The 26236-nt window shown below is 44.8% G+C and overlaps 1 protein-coding gene across 4 annotated transcripts in view; it reads left to right on the top strand.

The window, feature by feature from the left end:
- The window catches only part of SETBP1 (SET binding protein 1), a 279898-nt gene that overhangs the window by 112732 nt on the left and 140930 nt on the right, over nucleotides 1-26236 (top strand). For 2 of the 4 annotated variants that reach the window (XM_075488907.1, XM_075488909.1), the window contains one exon: nucleotides 4843-4914. The exons of the other annotated variants lie outside the window; for them this stretch is intronic. In XM_075488907.1, the coding sequence (XP_075345022.1) occupies nucleotides 4843-4914 (72 nt within the window). The remainder of the gene's footprint in view (nucleotides 1-4842; nucleotides 4915-26236) is intronic. 4 annotated transcript variants of the gene reach the window in all.

Here is a 26236-nt window from a genome sequence, read left to right on the forward strand (position 1 = left end):
GCTTTGGATTTGTGGGTGGGAGTAGGAGGGAGCCCCTCTATGGACAAGCTAAGAGGGGAAAAGGGAAGAAAAAAACCTAAAAAGAAAAAAAGTAAGGGAATAAATATTTGGTAGGAGGGCATTTAAGAGGAGACAAAAACAAATCAAAGCTGGTGCCAGGCTGGAACTGGCAGCTGGTTGCCAGCGCAGCAGGCTGAGAAGTTGTTGTTGGAAGTGCTCAGTGCCATGTTTGGGTTGCTTAAAAAAATACACCCTCCCTCCCTCACTATTCCACCTCTGTTTTTCTCCCAGCCCCACAAGCAGGAGGAGGAATTCGGTTGCCAAACGCAGGCTTGCAGGAAGTTTGTATTTACAGCAATGCCAAGGGATGCAAACGGAGTATGTCCTGCCCTGTGACATGTGTGTGTGCACGTGTGTGCGCCCGTGAGCACTGCATCTCGCCTGCGCTTGGGCAGCTGTGAGCTGGATTGGACCTGCCAGGCGTGTTGTGGGTGCAGTGGCTCTCCACTCCAAGGATATGCCAGTGCATTGGCAACCATGGCACGATTTTTTTTTCTGATGTGAGGGGAGGAGGTGGGAGGGCTGGGGATGGAGGAGAAAGGGGAGGTGGAAGGTTGTAACGCTTGGCTAGAAAAATTTAGAGGAGTACAAAGGAGTGAGCGATGAAAAGGGGTGGCGGGAGAGGGAGAAGGAGGCTGTGAACTGGCTGCTGTGGGGATGGGAAGAGATTTATGTTTGCCAATTGGGTTCGGTTGGGAGTGGGCTGGGCGGGTGCGGGGTGCCACAGGCGAGGTGGGGGGTGCCGCGGGGAGGCTGACGGCCCTGGCAGTGAAGCAGCAGGGCTTTATTTTCTTCCTTTCTTTCCTCCTCCCTCCGCTGGGCGCTCGGAGGAGAAGGCAAGACAAAAGGCTGAACCAGTGCCAAAAAGGAGCTGCAGTGACTCGAAAATGGCACTCTGTGCTGCACTAATATTTCGAAGCCAGGCTGCGCTGGAGAGCAGCGAAATGTGCTGGGAATGAGAATGGCTGCGGCCGCAGGGCCAACTGGCTGGGCTCAGGGATGTTCTCCTGCCTCTCTGCTTCCCCTTCGCTTTTTAAATGTGACCCTCTTCTCCCCCATCGTCCACCCCCAGTGATATTTAGGGGTTCTGGGAAAAAGAGGGGACCCTTGCTGGGGGCTTGGGGTAGAGAGCGGAAGGGGGGCAGCCTTTTGCACCCCGGGGCTGGTGCAGCGTGGGAAGTGCCTGGCAGAAATGTTCTGCTTGTAGCTGGTCTCTAGCCTATGTGTGTCTGTTACGATGCTTTGCTGGAAAGGATTATAAGCAGAGAAGGAGCGAGTGTGCTCATCCCCTCCTGCCATCTCCATATTGGGGAGGGATTTTTATTTTTTTAATTTTCTTCCTAGGGAGGAAGAGAAGATTTGATTCCCAGGGAGTTTTCTGATTGTTTTCCTGTTGCCACTCCTTCCCCTCCTCCTCGCTGTCCTCCTCCTCCTCTCTTCATACCCATAAGGCTGCTCTCGTGGCTCTGTATCCTGATGCAAGGTTACTTGTAGGACACGCGAATCTCTGCAAGGTGCAGCGTCGCCTGCGTCGGTGTTCCCCTCCGCTTCTCATTTGCTGAGGGACGAGGCAACTTCCAGGTGGCTCCACAGCTCAGCTGAGCTGGTTAACGCAGTGTCGGTGCTTTGGTTGCAAAAGCCCCTTCCCGCAAAGCCTGCCTGGATAAAACAAGCAAAATCATATAGGGCTGAAACTTCAACAGCAATTCATAAGGTTGATTAATTTGTAAGGGATGGGCTGGAGATTTGCTGTGATTTTTGTCTGAAAGAAAAGGTTTTGCCCTGTGTTGGTCTCCTCTTCCCTCCATTCACAGGCTAGGAAAAGGTACATGAAAGTACCTTTTTTTTTTTTTAATGGGGTTTTGATTTTTTTAAAAATCTTTTAAAAATTGTTACCAGCACAAGCATTCTTTTAGTAGTCCAATAGTTGAAGCTGAATGCAAAGATCTTCCAACACACACACACACACACACACACACACACACACACTCCTCTCTGGATCGCACTGGTGTTTGGATCTGAAGTTTTAGGTTAGCTTTACAGAAATTGGAGACTGGAGAAAGAGAAAACCCCTGCCTTTGGGTTTGAAAACGGGTCCAGATCCTGTTTTAACAGCAGTTTTAGCACTCATACAGTCATCAGGTCAAGTTCAAAGAGACCTTTCCAAAGCACGGGCAGAGGCTCATTAACTTGCTGCATCTCAGAAGCTTGTGGGTTGGTGGGTTGTTAGCTTGGCCCAGTTTGTAGTCCCAGGCGTAGGATGATCCCCATGACCTGTCTCTCACCTGAAAACCATGCCCTAGTATATATCCAAACCAATTCAAATCTCACCTTTGGTTGCAGACATGTGGGCCTGGTTTTGGAGCACCTAATTCTGCTCAGGTAACGCCTTTTGGAAATACCGTGATAAATAGTGGGGAATTTAGGGAGACTTAAAGGTGTTTTCCAGCCTGCTCTCCTCACCCTCTTCTTCTCACAGCTCCTTGCAGAGCAATGGTCTTTCCTCTGTAGAGGATTGAAAGGTCAGTCCCAAATTAATGCTAGGAGGTGCACTCATTTCTGAGGTGATGCTAGCAGGCTTTGTATGGAGTAGGACATCTGCAGCAACCAATCTCTCACTCTTCTTCCTCTCAACTGTGCCTTGAACCATGTAGTTGCTGCAGCTCAACCTGAGCGTGCACAGAAGAGATGCTGTTGTCTCTTCTTGCACTTTTCTCTGTCACAAGTGAGGGGCATGTAGTGCTTGGCCCAGGAAAACTTGGACAGGGTGAAGAAACCATGGCAAATGTCAACAAGAGGGTTGGCCAAGTAACTTGGAGTAATCTGTGTGCCATTGTACGTTCCACCAGATCCCACCTGTTCTTCATGAATAAAGTATATGCATAAAAAATACATGGCTTTCTATGCACATATGTGCTTGCTGTTTGCTTTTCAGTTGCCTCTTTTGACTTAATGAGATGAGTTGTGTATTTAAGCTACCATCCTCACCAAGGGCACACACCATGCAGACCTTGCCTGAATTTCCCAGCAGTCCTTGCCGATAGTTTTGGCTGCAGCTGCACCTCTTTCTCTGGCCACAACCTCCTCTTTTTAACCCGAGATCCCTGACCATGGGATGCCAACCTACAAAAGCAAATGCCAGGAGTGGGGATTAAAGCCCACATCAAAGTGAGCAGAGGAGACCCTGGCGGCTGTCCTAACCTGCCATGCACCAGCACAGAGCATGGCTCACGCTTTTAGATGTGGAGCCAGCTTGTGTTTACTACTGATTTAAACCTCTTAATACTTCAGTTACCAAACAACAATTCCCAACAGATTTATAGAGAGGATCCCAAAGATACATACAAATATTAAAGTGGACCAACGGCATCCATGTGCGCAAAGTAGCAATGTGGTGTTTGTTATTCAGGAAGGTAAACTGAGGACAGTGAATGAAGAGACCTTCCTAAACCTTTATATTTCAGAATGCAGATCTCTTTCATTTCCTCGATATCTTGACAATGCTCTGGAGTAAGGGAGCTTGTCCATCTTGGCACAAAAATGTTACTCTTGTACTTTCCAAGTGGTCCAAGTAAGCCATCTGGGCAGCTTGGTCATACTTCCCAAGGAGCATTGCAAGGCATTGACAAGGCAGCTGAATGTCTTTGTCTTTATTTGTCCCTGTATCAAAGAAGTGTCTTTGGATGTATTTCCCTGAAACATGATGTCTCATGAATCTCAAGTTGCTTCCTTCAAATCCCTCATCATTTTAACACTTTATAATGAGAAATGTTGTCTGCTTGGAGTTGTTAGGAGATGACTTGTGTCTAGAAAGGTTAATCCGGAGGACTCTTCCAAGGCTATTTTCCACCCCTTCTCCCCACACCTTCCCCACTCTCAGTCTTTTATTTTTTTTGACCAGTAACCTCACACTTCTGTAATCTAAATGTGAAATGCTTTGCAGTCACGGTCCAGTAGCTGGGTTAATCTCAGACCCCTGGAGTGGCAGATGGCTGATTTGTTGCTGATTCCAGTTACAGAGAATCGTGCCACCTATTATCTTTGCACAGGCTGCTGCTTAAAAGGATGCCTTGGGCAAAATCAGTGAAAAGCAAAGCAAAGCAAACACTCTCTGATCTGTATCACCACAGGTGAAAATGTAAAATATTTCGCCTTTATGTGAAGGGCTCGAGAGGTGGACAAAGAGGGGAGAGGAGGCAGGAGGGGAAGAAGGGAGAAGAAGATCTCATTTTCGTACCAGAAATGCAGAAGCACAGGGCAGAGTGGGTTTGCCGCAGTCATGATGTTGAATCACAAGCACTTACCCTGTTTTAAATGGTTTTGCAACGTGGTAATCCTTGGCTTCAGCTCCCCGCTTTAACTCTTAAACAAAGCAGGTGGGTTGGCATCCTGTGACACCTTCCTGCTCTTCCCAAGCCTTTCCGACACGGGTTGTCCGAGGAATCCATGGCACCACTCCCTGCCATCATGGCTCATTGCATGCCCTGCAGCTGCTGGGGAAAGCTGTGATGCTTACCAGGGCTACTTGGGAGGAGAAGCCTACGCATCTGTGTGGGTTAAGGAGAAGCTTGGGGGACCTTCCAAAACTGAGCGGGGCCGAGGGTGAACCCCAGCACCAGGTGCTCAGAGGGCCCTGGCTGGCAGGTGGTGGTAGGCATGCAGAACGATGTAATGAAATGGAGAAGGGCAGAGCAAAACTTTGAATGCTTGTGACCATTTTCTGCACGGTCATTCCCACAATCAAGGTTTTCTCTTTTCTCTTTGCTCTGGGAAACGCCACAGAGTCAGATGAAGAATTTGGGAAGAGAGTGTGGGTTCCCTGTGCAAAGTCCGGTGACAAAATCTGTGAACAAGGTAAGAACAAGGGTTATGGCTGTGAAAGTTTTTGTTTCTTCCTTTTCCCCTTCCAAACCCATTATTGCAGTGTTAGACACGAAATTTAGGATGCGTGTAGCACAGAAACTGATATTCCAAGCACTAAGCAAAAGAGTCTAAAAATATCAGGCTAAATAGGGCTTCTTTTTAATGCATGCCATTATAATGGTTTGGGGTTTAGAACAGTTTGTATTGTATCCAAATGATCTATGTGTGAATAATTGTTACCAACCTCCTGACACCAGGACCTAATTAGGAAGTAAGAGCCTTAAATAGGCCATTTGTGTAGTGAGCTTCCATATGTCTCCTTGCACAATTTATTTGCTTCACTCCATTGAGATATAATAAGAATGAAACTCCTAGAACTGCCTTTGACTCTGAGGCTCTCCTCTTCATCTCCTTTGCAGTTATAGCCCACTATTAAGAAGACAATATCCATTTCCCTTTGTTCAGAAAGAAAAAGCTACTGTACTGCTACTCTTATTTCAGATTGCCCAAGTTTCTCTATTTCCAAGTTTCCAATGGAAATAGAATGAGAAATGCCAAAACAACCTGCAGCCTAAGAAATATGTAATGCTGTCAGAGAAAGCACAAAGAAGGTTAGGATAGGATGATCTTGAAGGAATACTACCTACCATATCTACCTCAAAACCCTGCTGAAAAGCAATGTGTTTTATTTCAGTCAATGTATAGATGCAATTTGAAGAGTGCTGTGTTGGTTCTGTTTGGCTTTCTTCCTGCTAGGATGTGAGGATGCTAGGATGCGAGGGAGGGAGAAAGGTTGGTACAAGGCTGCCTGAGTTTTGTCTTGGTTTTGAATATTTAGCTCAGTCTGGAACAACATGCTCTCTGGGGCTCTCTGTTAATGTTATGTTGCAGAGCATGTTCTTTAAATATGGTTTGAGAAGATATCCTTTATTTCCAAACACCTTGTACGTGCATGACTCCATCCCATGCTTCAAGTGTCCTGCTTCATTCTTTTACTCCCATCAACCCGAAGTCAGCAAAACTTAAACATATGATTGAGTACCATTTTCTATCAGGATGAACTTTAATGAGTGCTCAAGGTTTTGGGGTTTTTTCCCCCCAAGTCAGGGCCTTATTTAGTTTCCCAGTGAAAGACAGTTCCACTTGCAATGATTTTGTTTATGATAATCCACTTGCATGTTCCCTTCCAGGAATTGTCATTGCCTTCCAGAAGGGAGGTTAGTGCTAGTCCCCTCTCAGTGATAATTATAATCAGACCTGTCAGCCTTCACAGAGTCTATGCTTATCATTTGCATCTAGGAGGATTTTTCCTGAAGCCTATTACCAGTACTGCTTCTTAAGGAAAAACAGTCATGATTTTTTCTGCTAATCTTTGATGGCTCTCAGCTTTGAAAGCATGGAGAGGAGCAAAATGACTGCCAGTTAAAGAAACTGTCTGTTGGTCCTGGTGTAGAGTTCTGCATCTGGAGAGCCAGGGAGTGGGCAGATAGTCTGGGAAATGCTGAGGGGTTTAATTTGGTTGTGATGACTCTTCAGGTGTGCAGAAGATGGAAAACAGTGCTTTTTCCAATGGTAATGCTCACAGAAACTAGCTCTGCAGACCCACTAGACAAGGGCTTCAGGTGGCAGGTGGTTGTTGGCAGTGGTACCCTCTCTCCCTGCTGTTTTGGGCAGCGATCTGTGGTTTTGCCCATGTTCAACTGCTTGGACGCAGGATGGCCAGAGAAGCAGCTGTGGTCAGTGCTGGAGGTGATGGCTGGCATCCAGGGATGGGCGCAGTGCAGGACCGATGGACCCGCTGCCACTGGCACACCGCAGTACAGCGGTGACCAACTGGACAATGTGGTGGTGTTGGGTAGGATGTGGTTCGGTGTTTTATTTATCCCAGGATGTTTGAAAATTGTCCACCTTAGTGTTATTCACTGGGAAACACATCGCCCCATTTACTAGATTTCCCCCCATTTTCACTCCATTATTCCTATTGATATGCTAATAAGCCCCCTTTCTTTGTTTTTTGCTTTTTGCTAACTTAAAAAAAAAAAGTAAATTTTACCATTTCATTAGTCTAAATGAGTGATGTATCTTTCAGTCCCTCCTATGTTATCACCATGCTCTTTGTAATGTTCTCAGAGATTTGGGTCCCTTGATTTTGGCAGAATTTGAGGATGGTCAGCACTTTATAGCTTTTGTAGCAAAGGAAATGGTGGGAGAGTGGGAACTCTTGTGTTCTCTGCAGTTATATATTTACAATGTGCAGGGATATGATTTGCCTTTGTTTTATTTAAATTCACTGGGAACTAGAGATTTATTTATCAGGTGTCACTCCCTGAAGGAAGATAAATGCCATATAGCAAAGACTTCATCTATTATACAAACAGATTTGAAGGCTTTGCTACTGCATTCCTCTGCCTGCTGCATGAAGTAAAAATGCTTTCAGCTGAACAGAGTGATACTTAGTGGCAGCATCTTATGACTTTTTGAGATCTCAAGCCATATTAGTGGACAGATTACGATGTGATGGAAAGAGGGCCAAGAATAGTCTTTTTATCATGAGATCCTTCCTGTGAATATCCTTCTTCGGTATATTCAGGTGGTTAATCACTAGGGCCAGGACAATCATTTGAAAACAAGGGAGTGAAATACTGGTACAGGCAATCCAAATACACTTGGGATTGCCAACTACAGTTGGATATTACAGTTTCTCCCTAATATTCTCCTACCCTCCTGTTTCTATCAAGGCTGTGGGTGACCTTGCAATATTTCCAATCACTAATAACCCCATTTTGGCAGAAAGATCTACACAAAATGGACCCTGAGTCCTTGGACCACAGGGGAGCTGCAGTCCCCGAATCGAAGGTGCACACATGGTGAATATGGATATCTGACTGCAAAGGGAAACATTCACATGGAAATGTCTCTGTGTCGTTTGTGAGATAATAACAGTGATGCTTAAACCTATTTCAGCCCTTTTTAGGAAAAAAAATGCAGGTTTTAAAAAATGCACAGCCCTGATAGTATTTTTCTTTTTTACGGAGCCAAACAGAAACAAGAACAACTTTTACATTGATCTTACCTACCTGCCTGCGCAGGATTACTCCTTAAACTTTGCTGTAGGTTTAAATTAGCCTCCTTTTTATCTTAATGGCCTATATGAATCTTCAGCCTCCTTGATAATTGGGTATAAAGGAACTCTCATTCATTTCTGACGCTGCACATCAGTAATGGTTGTGCCAAAGTTTGATCTGGCTGCTATGACCACTTTTAGAAGGAAGGAAGGATGGACATGTGTTTGTGAAGTCTGATGTAAATGCATGTGGGTCTGTCTGAGCATGAGCATATGCCCAGGCAGCCCATGCTGGTTATGGAGTACGTAGCATAGCCCTGTACACGTTAGCACAGGGGTATCTGAGTTGTACACGTTTTGTTTCCTCTTGAAGCCAAACAAGCTGCTCATTTTCCTGATAGGAAGAGGGAGAAGGGCTGGCAGTATGTGAATACCAAACTGCTGTCAGTGTAGTGGGGATGCTGATGCACCAGGTCTGGAGAACAATAGCTGCCACAGCCCTATGGAAACTCTTTGAAAATGAGAAGGTTATGAAGGTGGAGGAAATGCACAGCAGGACACTGTCTCCTCTTATCTCCCCCAGACTCTTCAATCAGGTGCCTGCTGGGCTTCCCACTCCTCCTGCCTTTTGCACTAGATCATAGGATCATAAGGTATTAGATTATGCTGGCATGAAGTCATCTGCCATCCTCCTGGCATTATAGCTTCCTGAGTCAGGGAGTTGCCGTGAAACACTGAGGCTGTGAACCCACATGGTGCTTTTAGCTGCAGCTGCCAGGGCCACAAAGGTGTCCAAATAGGAGCTGGGAGGAGGCTCCAGCTGCCTGACCCAAGTCTCCACCACCTTTTCTTTGGGAAAAGCAGGCACTGCAAAGGGTGGATGGCAGCCTTGGTGCTGTCTGTTCACCAAGAAAGTGCCATTGCTGAAATACAGAATCACAGAATTGTATAGGTTGGAAAAGACCTTTAAGATCATCGAGTCCAACCATAAACCTAACACTACCAAGACCACCACTACACCATGTCCCTAAGCACCTCATCCAAACGTCCTTTAAATACCTCCAGGGATGGCGACTCAACCACTTCCCTGGGCAGCCTGTTCCAATGCTTGATAACCCTTTCAGTGAAGTAAAATTTCCTAATATCCAGTGTAAACCTCCCCTGGCGCAACTTGAGACCATTTCCTCTTGTCCTATCACTTGTTACCTGGGAGAAGAGACCGATCCCCACCTCTCTACAACCTCCTTTCAGGTAGTTGTAGAGAGCGATGAGGTCTCCCCTCAGCCTCCTTTTCTCCAGGCTAAACAATCCCAGCTCCCTCAGCCGCTCCTCATAAGACTTCTGCTCTAGACCCTTCACCAGCTTCGTTGCCCTTCTCTGGACACACTCCAGCACCTCAATGTCTCTCTTGTAGTGGGGGGCCCAAAATGGAACACAGTATTCGAGGTGTGGCCTCACCAGTGCCGAGTACAGGGGCACAATCACTTCCCTAGTCCTGCTGGCCACGCTATTTTTGATACAAGCCAGGATGCCATTGGCTTTCTTGGCCACCTGGGCACACTGCTGGCTCATATTCAGGCGGCTGTCAACCAACACCCCCAGGTCCTTTTCCGCCAGGCAGCTTTCCAGCCACTCTTCCCCAAGCCTGTAGCGTTGCATGGGGTTGCTGTGGCCCAAGTGCAGGAAAGTACAGCCAACTCATTATGATAAGGTGCTCCTTCCCAAGCTCCATCTGCAAACCATGAGTTGGTTGCTGCACGGGTGATGCCCACGGAGAAGTGTCGCAAGCATCATGAGCAAAACTACTCAAAGGGATGGGTTTCTCTGAATGGCTCCCATCTGAGAGTAAGAGCTTCTGATGGCAGTTTTGAAACCTTTCCACTGAGAAGGCTTTGTGGTGTGTGTGGTGAAGAGGGTGCAGGTACAAAATGTTTCCTCTGCCTCCCTCTGCTGCCTTGTAGTGCTTGGGTCCCTGTGGGGTGTAGGAGGGTGCCCAGACTTGGGCGACACCATACCAAGATCTTCCCTCTTGGTGTGGGATTGCGTTAATGCTGCTGTGCCTTCTGCCAGATGGTCCCTGCCCTGATATAGTCAGTTCTTCTCAAAGTAAAGTGCTTGTGTTCAGCTTCTTGTAGCTCAGAGGGACCCATGAAAACAGACTCGCTTTGCCTTGGGCAGCTCATCACAGAAGTTCCTATGAGACATCTTATGGTCCTCCAGTGTAGCATGGTTAGAGCATATGGCAACTGCTTGAGGTGGGATGCTTTTTTTGAGGTATGCAATTTAAGGTTGCAAATGTTGAAGATGGAGTATCAGGCAGATGACAGTGGTGTGGGATGGGAAAAAGAGGACAGTGGTTTGGTTATGAAGTTAAGCTGCCCATGCATAACATCTTTGTCATTTTAAACACATAACATCTTGTTCCTTGCAATTATTCTTAGACTGCAGACAGCAGTAATCTACAGTTTCTCACTGAGTAAGAGTGATATCATGAACCAGCAAAAGATTATTGTTATAACCAAACTTAGAGACATACAACTCCCTTCTCCTCACTGGAAAGAGGTGATCTTGGGTGGGAAAAGGTGAAGAAGGACATATGTCATACCAATGTCTTAGGCTGCATGTCTTAAGCAAGTTAAGCAGTGTCTGGGAATGTCGCTCAGCATGAGAGTGTGACTGGGTATACTCAAACAACTAGACCAGTCCTTGGCACGCTTTTGGTCCACGACAACTAGCAAACTCCGAAATCATTCCTAAGCATGGATCAGGGTTCATCCCAGTGAGCCATTTGCATTTAGCTGCTGTGTTAGGGAAGCTAAGACATGATTGCAAGCAGAGATACGAACCATTCTGTTCCAGTTGGCCTCAGTGCCTGGGAATATTTCTGGGCACATTTAATTTACTAGTGGCTGAAGAGGCTCAGGCCCAACTGAGAAACTGGACTCCATCATCCTAAACTCCATTTGTCAGCAGTGGGAGAGAGATGGGAGCCACCATCAGAGGCTGATTCAGCCTCCCTTGGTCCTGACCTCTCCAAATCGTAGATGGCAGCTAAGGCAGCTAAGCCTACAGGGTTCAACACACTGATAGCAGAGAAAAGGCTATATTATCCCAGAAAAAAGGCTATGTATAGTACAGGTGCATTTCCTGCATATTTACTAGTCACCTCCCCTGCCTCTCCGAGCTCAGATTAAAAGAGTTTTAAGCCATTCAGTTGTTCTTTCCTGCAACAGCAAGTGCCACAAGTTATTTTTCTTCACAGAAAGTATTTCTTTCTCCCTCACCGTAGGAAGGCTCCTTTTTCAATAGGTTCCAGTCATAAGACTGGTGTTCTGTACAATTTCCTTTTAATGGTTTGGTGGTTGATAGTTAAATGTGTCCATAGGAGACAATTGTAGACATATATAATAAAACAGCTCATGGAAGGATATAGCATTATGTCTTTCAAATATAAGCAAACACTTTGTTTGATAAAGAAAGTTTTATTTCAAGTTTGCCCTATCCAAATATATATATATACACATACCTACTTTTTCACACTGAATCAAAAACCTAGGTGAAAAAAATAACTTTGGCTCAACTACTGCAACCAAAGTGTAATGTTTCATTATCTTTTCTTTCATTGAAATATGTTCATGCACAAGGTGATCTGATATAATACATATTTAAACATATCAAACAAAACATTTTCCCTTCAAGAATATCTCAAGTGTTTGGTCACAGTGGGGATGAAATTATTCATGTAATTTGGCACATATTTGGAAACATGACCTTAATCTGCAGGTTTCAGTGAAGAAGGTATTTTCTCCAGGTATTTCAGTAAGTCATATAAGTAAATTATATTTTTGACATGTTAAAGATGTTTCATTTTAGACAAAGGAAGCAATATCCCAGTTGTGTCACTGAAACTCAATGCCCTGTGTTGCTTGTTAACAACTGCACATTTATTGTTTCAGTGTCCCAGTTTGCTATCAAGTATCAATGCACTGCTACATACCAAATAATCAATAGTTCTGTCAGTTGAGTATGCCCTGGAAATACAATATTACTGTTAATATTGATCCACACAGCAGAAATCAAGGCATCAAACTTTGCAGGCATTACTTGCTAGCACCCTGGCTTTTACTTGCAGAGCAAACAGCTTGAAAATTGCTATGGCGTGCTATCCCCCAGGGACCAATGTTTTCTGCACACCCTCCTTCCATGTATAGTAATGAGCATTAACATAAACACAAGGGTATCAGTGCACATGCGACCTGCAGATATGGTGCATATAGTTTCATTTCAGCTTTCTGTGGTTTCTGGGTGCAGCAAACCAGCTGCAAAGAGTTCTGGTAAAATCAAGCTGCATCAGCTGTGGTATCCTCCTCTAACGGTGCAATGCAGCATTCATAAACTAATCAACATCCCGGCATGCTCTTCTTCATGGGAAGAGTGAGATGGGCTGCAGACGGATGGCTTGAGACCTCCGGCAGCCTTCTCCAAGCATCATGAGCAATGTCGTTAACGAAGGCTCGTGTGGTTTGCTTGCGGAGGTGACTTCAGGCTCAAGTTATTGATCGGGAGGAAAAAATCCCTGCAACATTGAGGTGTGCTGGCAGTGTCAAGAGCATCCGTTCTTTGCTCTCCTGCCCCCCTCCTCCCCCAGACTGACAGGTTGCCTTGGGAGGAAGAAAATGTGGTGCTCCCCATTCCCACGTGTGCCTTCACACACATCCCTGTGAGTTTGGCAGTCTTTGCTATATCTGTAATGGCTTCGCAATGAAGCTGTGAATGAAAGTTTGGCAGATTGATTTTACATTTGTCAGTCTTCCCAGAAGCAGCCCAGAATTTCATTACCTAAGATATAGGCATGATTTCCTATAAGCTTTTTTCAGATTTTACTAGAACCAGATAAATTAAATCAGTGTTTTATCTATGTGCCACCAAAATTAGTTGGCAGAGTACTCTTCATATAGGAATACTATAGTTCTGGTCTCTTGTACTTGAGCAGCAGCTGCACTATAAGATGCCTCCATCACTGATAGTGTTTCTTGAATAAGTGTCTCTACTTCAATAAGAGTGCTGGGGAGAAAGTAACCTGGACGTGAGCAGAGCATAACCTCGGTGAGGATAAGCGAGGAGATGTAGGCATTTGGGAGAAGGGAGTGGCTCCACCATGCCACCATGGATGGGAAAAGGTGCAGGACGATGATGGAAGGGTAAAAACAGGAGCCTCAGATGGCTGGAAGGAGTTCATGAGAGCCCCTACCAAGGTGAGGGAGGAAAACAGCTTTCCTTACACATGCCTTAGGAAGAGGGAATCAGGAGGAATGGTACCCTCTGCAGTGCCTTGCTCCCCTCATCAGGAAGTTGGCCTCATCTTTGATTCAGTATAGTCAGGACTTGCTGTGCTCGCAGATGGTATCAGACAGAAGGGTAAGGTATGAATGGAGCAGGCTGGTAGTAACAAAGAGCCCCTTGCACAAAGCCCACTGAAATCACTGAGAAGACACCCAGAGGCTCCTTTTTCTTTAGGTCACTCCTGTCATAGGAGCCTTCCTTGCCGTGTGGCAGAAGGAGGAGCAGCACCCCAGACCATGCGGCTCCTGACATGGAGCCATCTGAACCTTGAGTGACTCACTCAGCTGTCCCGCAGGGTCTCAGAAACTTCCCACAGCATATGGAGGAACATGACTAACGGTGGCCAGGGTCCTCCCCTTGGCTGGAGGCATGTGTGCCACAGGGCGTCAACCTTGGGATTTTTTTTGATGATGTTACCAGCTTAGTTTTGTCTTCCAGGTGACCTTTACCCACATTGTCAGAGGTCCCCTTGCTGCCAAGGAGCAAATTCATCAGCCTTATCCTTCATCTGAGAGCTTCAGCTTATCTCCTGCATGGCAAGCCATTTAGCACCTGGGAGATGAAGCTCAAGACAATGTCTTGGGAAGTCTATATGAGGAACAAGAGACGCATATTACCTCTTACTGGGAGGAAGCAAGGTCAGGTTTGATGTGCTCAGAGCAGTCTGAGTTGCAGGGGAGATGCAATGCAAGGCTCTGTATCTACTGGCATTTCCTAAGACCCAACTTCATATCAAAGATTACATTTCTACACTCTTTCAGAGGGAAGAAACAAAAATTCAGACACTCAGCCAGGAGCAGGTATGACTTATAGCTCAGGGTTGCTACTGTGCAAGAACATGGAGTTAGAGCTGAAGTTGTCATCAGTTGTGGCTGTGTACTATCAACAAAAGGAGGTGATGCCATGGCTGCACGCTCTTCAAAACATTTCTCCCTCCAGCAGTATCACCTCTTCTCTGTAGAGCCTCAGCAGCTTACTTCAGCTGCTTCAACTGAAACCACAAATGATGTCATTATATATTTTTTTCATTGGATGGTGAGTGAATGGCCATTTCTGCCCTTATCTCTTATTTTAGATAAAATGCCATCATTGAAGTTCAGAGGTCATTGGTGACTTTAAAATCCTCTCCAATTGCCTTGGATCAAAACCAAATGAAATAAAAATCAATGTGACAGTCAAGAGGCCAAGACACCAAAAATGATGTGTCCAATGCAAGCAGCTTGCTGGTTTCAGAGTGTTTCTGGCAGCCATCTGCTTGTTTGAATTTGAGGATGTGACGCTTTTAAAAGTCAGAGAAAAAAACACATTCTTGACCACAGTCTTCAGATATTTTACTTGATAACAGGATTCTCTTTTTTGTGCCCATTTTCTTGCAGCCTCAAGAATGTCCTGTTTTGCAATCATACTGTCAGCAGGTGTTTGTGGCACTGAAATACCATGATGTGTAATTCTCTAATTTAAAAAAAAACTTTTGAAGCCTCAAAACATTTTCTCCTCACTCCTCTTCATGAATGAGCAACAGAATAGAGTGTGTTATTAAAACTCAATAGCCACTCATTTATTTACGTGGTTAACGATTGGCCCTTTTTAGCTAAAAAGATACATTTTTTTCGTGCTACTCCTATTTCAACTCTGTGGTCTCAGCCTTGTTCTGTGTAACAAAGAAACCAATCCTTTTATGGATGGTGTTAACTGAGACACCAGTGACCGAATCACATTTAAGAGCTAAATTCCCCTTTTATTCTCAAAGGTGGTCAGAATCAAAGCACCGAGAGGCTGAGGCTGGAGAGAGAAACTTGAACTCCTGGTGTATCCTTCCTGTGAACAAATAAAGACATTATAGATTCCCTCACTGCCAGTGTGACCCCTTTAATCAGCAGCATGTCCACAGTTAAGAAGATGATATTGTGGTAGTCCATAAAAATCCCTGCCGTGGCTGGAGCATCATAAAGCAAATATATTATTGTTCTTGGCCCAAAGACTGTATGACATTAAAAGGTGAAGACGGGAGACAAAGGGTTGGCAGAGGCAGGCAGGCAGCAGTGGGAAAAGGCTTCGCGGTGCCTATCGACACACCCAGCTGTGGCCAGCTGTTACTGGGGTTGTGTGCATCGCACTGGGAGAGGTTTGCAAGAGGACTGTGGAGAAGGCTGGTGGATGTGTAACAAGAGCCTTTCCTCTGCAGGAGAGACAGCCTTGGGGAAGAGATGAAGGTGTATTAGCAGAAGTTGTTTACCCTCTTACCTGGCACTTGCCTAGGGAAAACATTCTTTCTGGATTTTTTAAAAAAATATATATGAATAAGGCATTCATAAACTAATGAAAGCTACATTTTCATCAATTATAATGGACTCCATTGAATTCTTGACATTTACCACATCACAATGTTTATCTGCAATGCAATATTTCCCCATGCTTAATAAAAGGGAACAGTGGGAGTACCACAGCAAATTTAAGCCACTTCTAGCACTCAGTGTCAGGATTTTAATGGCACACACATTACCTTGGCTTCTTTTTATAGCTTCATCTTGCTTTATGTGACAATACTTAGTTTTTATGTCATGCTTTTCGCACATAAATCTCAGCGTCTCACAAAGCAGGGCAGGATGCTATGCCCATTTCAGAGAACATAAAAAACACTAAGTGAGGTGATTTGATTGTGGCCACAGAGCAGCACTGCTGGGAGCAGACCTCAATCTTCTTAAATCCCATCCCAGGAGTCCACTGCATCTCCAATGGGAAGCTTTACCCATTTGTAGACAGGCTCATATGGGGTGTGAATCAAAGACTTGCACCAAACTGGAATGAAGGGAGAGGGCATCTCCCTGTTGGCTTCTTGGGGCACTGTCAGCTCTTCTCTGACAGTCAAGCACTTAGAAGTGGTATCTGCAAGGGAAAATATTCAGCTTGGTAGATAAAACAAATAGCATGAGGCTGCCTGTGTTTTCCTTCCATTTTTATCACTGGCCATAGCCTGTTGGCTCTTTCTAGTGGGATTTTCTGTAAGTCCTGTTTGGCATGGAGAAGGGAAGAGCTGACCTCCCCTGTGTTGAACCTGCCTCTTTGTCATGTTCTGGTCTCAAATTTGCTTTGAAGGCAGCTTGGGTTTGGTCTTCTGGAGCTCTGTAGGACTCACCAGGTCCTGTGCTGGTGTCTGGCAGTAGCAGCAGTGACTCAGGAGGCACAGAGACGTGAGGGCAATACTGTAATTCCCTGCAAAAGCTAACTGTGGCACTGGGTCGCCCATAATTAGCCTGTTGTTTTGGGTGGAAAGGCACCTGCTGCTTTAAAATGATCTCATTCCCCAACCCTGTGCTTCTGAGGAGGTCCTAAAAGCCCTGGAGCAGGGGCTTAACCCTGAAGCCATCCTTCTGGTCTCCAAGTCGGGAACCTGTGGTGTGCCCAAATTGCTTTGCTGTGTTACAGATGGCCATATTGGCCAGCCTTACTGCAGACTTTGAGGGGCCACACTTCGGTCCAGCCATACAATGCTGGCTGTTGAAGAGCCACCACATCCCTTCAAATCCTCCGGCATGTCTTTTGCCATCATGCACCAGACCATTTTGCAGGTGTTTGGTTTTTTTTTTCAAGAAAAGCAAGGCAATTGGTGTCCAGCAGCTCCAGAAATCTCTGGGAGCCACATTGCCAAATGCCCTCTCCCTTTGGCATTGGGAGTCTCCCGGCATGGAGCTGCCTTTGATTTGCAATGATGGAGTATATGACGGATGAGCCTCTCTGGGCTTCCTCCTCCTTGGAAATGAGCTGTAAATCTAAATGGATCGTATCCCAGTGAAATCAGCTGATGAATGAATCAATCAGGCAGGTTCAGAAATCTTCCTGCTGCTTCCAGGGAGAAGGCATACTCGAAAACAGCTCCCTGATAATTGAGGAGCCATCCCTCCATGTGGCTGCAGAGCTACTGCCACTGCGGCATTTCCCTTTAAGACAGTCTGTGGTCATACAGCTCTCAACAGACTAGAGGAGCAGAGGAGGGAAGTGGGCAATAACATCCTTCCTCCACAGCCTTGTCTGCCCTACAGACACATTGCCTGGCCAAGGAAAGAGCTTTTTGCTCCTAGACCTGGATGTCCTCTAAAGGGCAGATCAACGTGCCTAGGGAATGGAGGTTAAAAAAAAGCTGAATGTGTGTCTCAGCACCAAGCCAAGCTGCTCTTTCTGATGAAAGCTTAAAAAAGCGCCGTTCCCCAATTTCATATACCTCAAGGAACTGGCTGCTCCCTACAGATTAATGATTTTGTGAGGCTTTTAAAAAACACTGGGGAAAGACTTTGAAGCCTCTGGCTGAAATTTACCTGTCCATGCAGGTCTGACCTATGGGGGACAGTTGGTTTTCTGGAAGAGGGCTCAAATCAGAGGATGAGGATGCTTTGGCCAAATGGACTAGCAAGTAGAAGAAGCGTTTCCTGAGCACAGACACTCAGCCATTATTAACTTTTTATCAAATAGTGTGAGAAATATGCCAGAGGGTGCTCACACGAGCATTTGTGTGTGAGAAAGAAGGCAATTTTACCTTCATGGCAACTAAAGCACCGAAACCACCCTTTGGTGACATCACCAGATGCAATTTTCATCCCTGCATTTAACTCGCAGTTTTTTAGGTGCTGCAAGCATAGGGCTGTTTGGTAGAGCTAGATTTGAACTCACAAAGAACTGGGGGAACACAGAAGTTGAAATGATTCAACTTCCCAGGTCAGACCTATTTCTCTCCACGCATTTCTCCTACATTGCTTAGTTTGTGCAAAGCTTCATCCCCCATCTCATGGCCGGTGGACAGAGCCAGGGAAGTGCATCCGAAAGGTTCTGTCTGTAGATACAAGCCTGATACACTCCAGAAGGAAAAAAAGAGCAATCAGCTACATGAGAACCGAGCCAATTAAATGTCTGAGTAGTGTTTCGAAAGCGAACATGGGCGGCATCAGAAATTTTCCATTGGCTGTAATAACGCCAATTACTTTGCCAATTGCTGATTCCACTGTGATTTGTTTAGTGCAGTCGTGCTTCGGCCTCTTGCCTGGGCTGATAGGCTTTGTTTATACTGACTGTTCATTTGCAAAGCTTCTCTTTCTTTTTTTTTCTCATGCTTTCTCTTTTCCCTGGGCCCAGCTCAGAGCCCAGAATAGCCCTCCTCCCCCTGTGCTCATTTCCAGCTGGGGCAGGATATCACCAAGGGGCAATGAGTTTCTTGGGAGCAAGAGATGTTGCTGCTGTTCCCACCTACTTTGTGAATGCAAAGGTGTTCCTCGCCTTCCCCTTCTGCCGCTGAATTTAAAAAACAAAGAATCCTCCCAAGAAGCCAAGCAGCTTGTCAAGGAGCAGGCAGTTGGGATCTGCTGGGGATGGTGGCTCTGAAGCTCATCGCTTTTGTCTCAGGAAGAGAAAGAGGGACCTTGTGTCTCTCCAGATGGCAAAGGCACACAAGGACACATGCGCACTCAAAGTGAGTCTCCCTGGAAAGTTAGCGGGAGCTTTTCATTACTGTTTACATTCAAGTCCATGGAAATTAATGGATGTCTCCATAGCCACTTTGCACAAGAGCTGTGATTCTTCTCCTGCTAATTGGGGAAGAGGGCTAATCATGGACGTTTAAAGAGTGCATCTTGCCTGACTGACAACTTCAATGTAAACTGCTGTGATATCTTCCAGAGATTTTAAAAGCTGGTTGAATTCCTTTCCCTCACCACTCAGGTCTGGGCTGGGGAGAGTTGGATGACATTTCCTCCTCTGTCCTCCTACTTGAGACAACAAGGGGTGGCTTCATCTCCAAGGTGCGTAACATCTTCCCCTCCAATTTTCATCCTCCCTTAGCAGCCACTGCTGTCTTCAGCCTCCTCAGTGATGGTGCATTTTGCATGTACCAGCCTTGCTCCCAGCTGCCTTGTGGTTTTGGTGGCCTGCACTCAGCTTTGCCTCACAGCTGGATCCTGGGTGCAGGTGCCTGGAGAACATCACAAGCAGGGAGTAATAGCAAAGCCATAATAGCACCATCCTGACCGACACAGGACTGTGAGTATTTAAGCATTGACGAACAGCAGATAGTTCATGGAGGGCTTTCTTGTGCACCTGGTTTACCCTGGCCTTTCAGTCCCGGGCAGCTGGTGTGATAACATGAGCACATCCTCACTGGGGTGCAGCGGGACTTGTTTCTAGCCATCCCTGGGGCAGGCAAAGGAACCCCCAGAAACATGATCTGCCACATGAAGTATCAGCTAGAGGTGAGGCTATCAGCTTTCTATTCGTACCCTGCTATCAGTTTCAGCTCTGCAGCTGACAAATATATGTGACACACTTTGCTGCTTGCAGCCCTCCTCATCACCAGCAATTGTAAAAGATCCTCTGGACATGTTTTCAGCCCTCATAGTTCATACCAGCCACAAATAGACACAAAGCAGACGAGCTGCTGGCTCACATCAGAGAAATGTGGCAAAGGAAATTTGCAAGGGAACCATTTAGTAACCCTAAATTGGGAAAATTAAAGCAGAGGTAGGCTTCAGCAGAGGAGCATGCCAGGATGTGGTTCCTTTTTCCAGCGGTGTCATTGCAATGGACCTTATTCCCCTTGGCCTGGCAGTTTACGTAGTCCTCCAAAATGCTACAAAATGTGAGTGGGTCTGAAATCTCCCCCTTACACAGTCCAGTAGTAATATTTTTCATCTGCTTTGTATTCACTGCAGCACAGCTGCCATGGACACCAGCTGCAAGCCTTGTTTTCTTTGTGGGAAACCGAGACACAATGAAAAATAATTTTTCCAAGTCACAAACCTACTTTGCGATCAAGTTAAAAATAGATGAGAACATCTCCTACCTCCTGTCTTACCTGTAGGACAGTCTCACATTCAAAGATGTTTTATGCGTGAGCATTTGTGGAACAGCTAGTAATTCAGCAGTCAGTAAGTCCATACCATATTCAGTTAACCCTCAACTAAAACAAACATCTTTAATATTTTGAGGATACCCAAAGATTTTCCTTTTCAGAAAGCAGGTAAATCAAGTTCCGTTAAGATTGGTATCAATGTCACTAGCCTTTTTCTTTATTCCTTCCCATCCTCTATATATTTACTGAGTACTATTGAGGGTTCTTGACATACTAATTGTCTGTATGTTGCAATATAATAACTCATCCAGAGATTTAAAATGGCAAAGGGATTATAAAGCTAGAGGCGACTCTTTTGGTGTCCTGGTTTTGGCTGGGATAGAGTTAATTTTCTTCCTAGTAGCTGATATAGTGCTGTATTTTGGATTTAGTATGAGAATAATGTTGATAACACACTGATGTTTTAGTTGTTGCTAAGTAATGTTTACACTGGTCAAGGACTTTTCAGCTTCCCATGCTCTGCCAGGTGCACAAGAAGCTGGGAGGGGACACAGCCAGACTGGCCAAAGGGCTATTCCATACCATATGACGTCATGCTCAGTATATAAATTGGGGGGAGTTGGCCAGGGAGCAGCGATCGCTGCTCAGGGACTGGCTGGCGTCAGTTGGCGGGCGGTGAGCGGTTGCATCACTTGTTTTTTTCCTTGGGTTTTGTTCCTCTCTCTCTCTCTCTCTCTCTCTCTCTCGTCATTTTCATTACATTTTACATTCCTTTTCATTACAAGTTTTATTATTTTTATTAGTAGTATTATTATTATATTATTATATTTCAATTATTAAACTGTTCTTATCTCAGCCCATGAGTTTTCTTACTTGTGCTCTTCAGATTCTCTCCCCCATCCCACCGGGAGGGGGGAGGGTGAGCAAGCGGCTGTGTGGTGCTTAGTCGCTGACTGAATCTAAACCACAACAGTTGGTATGGCCGGCTCGGTTTTTAGGGAAGGACCTGTTATCTCAACACGTTGGAGTGCTGCCCTCAGAGCCCTGACACTTCATGCCCTACATCTAAGGTCAAAGGCAGGCAGGTCTCTCTCCTGGTGTCTAATCTGACTTTTTTGTAGGGTCATCTGATGGATAATAGCAGTATTCAGCAGAAGAAATAAAGCCAAATTTGTCATAGGCCTCATTAGGGAAACTTCACTGTTGGGTTACTAAGTCAAATCCAGTGGGTTCCTGTCTGGACACATTTTCTATCACAGCGCAGGGGAAGCCAAGCAATGGTATTTAATGCAGGTCTCATGCCGGGTACTGCAGACTTTGGTTATGTTAAACCCTAAGAGACTTTGGAGACATTTCTTCTTTGGTCCAAACCAGCAGAATATAGTTTTGCATAAAAAGAATGGGAGAACACCAGCTGATATGATGGGAGACAGCACAAGGTAGAGAACAGGCCATGAGAAGATGTGCTGTCCTAACTCCATTTCTATGTCTAACTCTAAATGTCTTGTAGACATTTTTGCATGTGTATATCCTCATCCATAAAATGGGAACATTAATAATTCTCTATCTTGCAGAGAGTTAAGAAGCTAAATTAATTACTGTTTATGAAGCTAATTGAGATTCCCAGATGAGTACTGTTTGGAACATTCTAATTATTATTATTATTTCCACTGAGATTTGGCTCCATGTAATTAGTTTGCTGTATCTGCAAACAGGTATGTTCTCTTAAGCTATTTGGAGGCATTCCTCATGGGACTGGCCTGTGCAGAGCTGTGTGGCATAAGAAAGCTCTGTCAGTCAGGGCTGAGCCATCTTCCAGCTCTTCTACCTCACCCCAAACCTGCGTCCGTCTCCTTGTATGGCTTTGCTCTTCAGAAAGTTACATTTCTGCAAGTGAACAGAAACAGTTTAAGGAAACTGGCCCTATTACAAATTTAAGCACCCATTATAAATTATTATGGTAAATTATACTTGTGTGTGTGCAGTGGAATAAAGCCCAGAGGTGGATTATGGTGGATTATTAAACTATATCCAGGGAGGGAAAAGTTTTTCCAACAGCATTTAAGTGTCTCTAGGTTTGGCCATCAGCTTCTGTTGGGTTTAACGTTAAATAAATTCTCATGCAATGTGTCAGATAGTTTTAGTTTATGCTCACAAGTGCTGTTGAGTTCAGTAATTCTGAGTTAGCTCAATATTTTCAAAAAAGTGAATAAAAGCTGCAGTTGTCATTACTGAAGACTCACTTGTCAAACACCTCTCCCACTTAAAAGTAGCACAACAGTAGTAGAACAAAAAGACCTACTAAAATGGTGCTGGTTTTAAAACAAAACAACCCTTTAAGATTATGTAAGAGCTATAGGAAGTATATTGATTTATTTATGACTGTGGAACTCTGTCTATTCATTATTTCCTGAGTCTGGGTTGGTGTGTTTTGCTTTTCTTTTCCTTTAATAAATAAGCAATAATTGACATTGAGACATTCAAAGGAGTTTTAAGGATCTTGAAACACCAACAGCTTTGCCAGAGGTTTCATCTGAGAGAAGCTAGGTCAGTATGAGCTGGAAAGCTTGGGGAAGTAGACAAAAATAATCAACTCAATGTGTCAAAAAAGGCTTTGCAACTTAGACTGGAGTTGTGCTTGTTTACCTTTCTTGTGCATAAAATCTCAGAGGAGATGGGCTCAGTGCTGGGAAAATGGTTTTAAACCAGCTGAGGTACTTTGTGGTGGTCACATCTCTGTTACAATGGGAATATAGAGGTGTAGGCATTTCTATTCACTTACCAAGTCAGTGAAACACTCAGTCCGATACCTGTGTCCAATATAATCAATTTTAATGTTGTGATTTTTGTGTTTCTGTAATCCTGGAACAGTCCTTCAAATTCCATATTTGCCAAGGCAAATATATTTGGCCTAAAGGTAACTGGGAGATTCATTTTATACATCCCTGAATGAATAGGAGGCTAAACTGCATTTTTCAGGTCATGTTGATGGACTCTGAGCCACCTGAATGTCTTCAAAGATCTGCCACTATGTCTCTGAAAGACTGAAATGAGCATTGTCATTGGTGTCTCCTTCGGTAGGAAATGTGTGGTTAGAGGGAGGGAGTTAATATAATAAATAGTTATTTAATCTTCTCTATTTCCAGCTTGAACTTGCACATAATAGAAGCACAGCCAGGGTGCTTTTGCTTGCTAAGTGTTTCACTGGCTTTCCCCATATTAGCTAATATACCACTGGAAAGAACTGAAATTTTAGACCTGCATTTGCAGGATTCCCCAGTGTTGCTATCAGCAACCTCCCAAACTGATCCATTCAGTTGGTCCTTTGATGTGCAATTAAACCCAGGAAAAAATAGCTTTGTGTAATGTATAAATAGAAAAGAGGAGAGATAAAGGCGGTGTTGAAGTTGCTTACTGACAGCTTGGCATCCAAACATTAAAGGTGCATGCCACTACCTCTGCTTAAGAATGAGCCCTGAAAAAGTGTGCTCCTTCCCAAATTCCAGCCCCCTGAAAATTAGCACTTTATTTACCTTGCAACTACTTTTTTTCAGTTGAAAAGCAAAAAAAAAGGTCTATGAGGCTGACTTGATTTGTCTTACCAGCAAAAATGGATTTTTTGTTAGAAGAAAATGACAGCTGCTCTCTAAGACAGTGCTTTTATTAGATTGGTTTTCTCTTTATCTTTATAAAAATAGCATTCTTGCAGGAAGCCATTAGGTTTACCCATTCTTACTGATGAATAGCTGGCATGTGAAATATAGACCTCTTGCATGTTGCAAAAGGTCAGAGTACATGGCGTGTTCTTTGAGCATCAGGGATAAGGCAGCCAGGCACATTTTGATTAACCTGACAAAAGGGTGAGATAATCCAAGTGGAAGCTACAGTTTTTGAATGAACTTCAGCCATTAATGTCTGCTGTATCTGAAGGCCTGACCGATCTCCTGCCAGTTTTACATTCACGTAACTCCGAAGTGGAGCTATCGTGCTTTACATCAGCAGGAAATTCGATTTCACCTTCTGGAAGAACCAAAAATAGCTGGTGCCAAAGGATGAGGAAAGCCATTCAAATTCAGGACTACGAGGAAACGTATGGAGGAGAAAACAGGATGACAGGGGGTGCAATTATCACCCTACCATTACCTGTCTTAAGAAGGTGAGCATCTAGTCCCAGCTGGACTTCCAGGCTCCCTGTACAGCCAAAACAGAGCTCTGGGCATCGGAGAGAGCCAGGCATCCTAACCACCATTATCGCTATCATCTCTGTACTATCTGAATGGTGTTTGCGCAAAGGTTGAATCTGGTCAATATAAAGCTGGACAGGGTCTCTTGGGTTGTCACATCCAGCTCATGGTGAGCGCATCCCCTGTGTCCTGTAATCCCCTCAACACAAATCTGTTAAGTTCCATCTTAACCTTCGTTTGGTTTGTTGTCCCCACTGTTTCTTCCAGTCTATACCCTAAATTTATTCATACCCTCTTCTCTCATGCTCACAGTGTGCAAATGATTTTAAGCAGCTTGCTAACCTCCCTGTTATTAAATATCTATTATACCAGTAGATAGCAAATGCATCCTCTCTGTCTTGTTGGACTCACACAAGCCAAGAGAGGTTTTCCTCTCTTTTGAGGAGCCCAGTGGCCAGCTGCTGCATGACTTCCAGCTGATTGCTCCTCATCCTGCTGAATTGCTAAAGGATGTTTGGAAACTCAATGCATCCTCCTTGATACTATGAAAACAAAATCGTAGAAAAGTGTGTTCTGAAAGACCACATCTTTTTGTGCATTTGCAATGATTTTGTAAGAAGATTTTGCCACACATGGTTTTTTGGCTGCCACAGGAAAACGTGTGACAAAATCTGCTTGCTTAGTTTTGTGGCTTCTCAGATGTAGATAAAAGTAGGTGTCATAGTTGCAACAATAATCTGAGAACAGGAGGTCGGTATCTCTGATGATGAGAATGGGGAGAGTCAGGGCTTGGGGCTGAACTCATTTCTAGATACATATGCTAAGCAGTAATAAATGAGCTACAGTTTATTATGGGGAGAATATCAGATATTCCAGCTGCTCTGTTAGGACTTCAGGCAAGGATATTTAATTATGCCCTGGCCTCCTCCTTTAAGCAGATTATCATAGTGACACACTGACTGCTGTGCCCTGCCAGCGCCCTCGGGCTTTGCTCCTTCTCCTTTGCTCATAGTGGCCCTGCTGTCCATGGAGGGAGGAGGGCAGGGCTGAGAAGAGGGATTGCTGTGGGCAGGGGGGTCCCTGGTTTTTGTTTTAGATAAAAAAAAAGAATAATCTGTGTTTATGAGAATGGTTAGGATTTTTTTATTATTATTATTTAGCACACCTGGGATCTTATAAATAAGGAGTCTTTCAATAATGAAAACCATGGCAAGCACGGACAAGGGCAATTCGGTAGCTGGACTCCTTTCTTATTAATTCGCCCATTTGTGTGCTGCAGAGAGCAGAGACATGGCGGGGGTCATCCCCCTCCTCTTCACCCCTGCGCTCCCATGCGCAGTATCAGCTCCAAATGCACCCACGCCAGGGGAACATATCTGTGCCCTCTCCCACGTCTCCTCTTCCAACACCCTCCAGAGGCAACAAATCCACAAGCTGAAGGCTCTGGTTCATCCTGGCAGGATTATGGCTGCTGTGACGCTGCTTTTCCAGGTTTGTTTTTGCTGGGTGGGGGGCTCTTTGAGCAAAAAACTCCTTTTGCTACAGAAAAGCCCTTGGTCTGTGCTGCTCGAGGTGAGCCATCTCACCAGGGCTTCCTTTCCAGAATGTTTATTTTGTCCCATCACAAGCTCACCAATTCCTCTGTGCAGTAAATTTCACTTTCTTCTACTTTTTGAGAGGGGATAATAGTCCTCACGGGGCTTTGAAGTGCCATGTAAGCGTTGGGGTCACAGCTGATAATACAACTATTACAAGGACAAAGGCAGCGAGCGTGGAAGAAAGGCATGGGTATGTGGTTTCCTAGTGAGGACTGGTGATTATTATTCAGGTTTTTGTATTTTTACCAGAAAATTTGTAGAAAAAAACTATAGCGTTGCCCAAATAAATGGT

The sequence above is a fragment of the Mycteria americana genome, assembly GCF_035582795.1.
Source record: "Mycteria americana isolate JAX WOST 10 ecotype Jacksonville Zoo and Gardens chromosome Z unlocalized genomic scaffold, USCA_MyAme_1.0 Scaffold_18, whole genome shotgun sequence".
Taxonomy (NCBI): Eukaryota; Metazoa; Chordata; class Aves; order Ciconiiformes; family Ciconiidae; genus Mycteria; species Mycteria americana.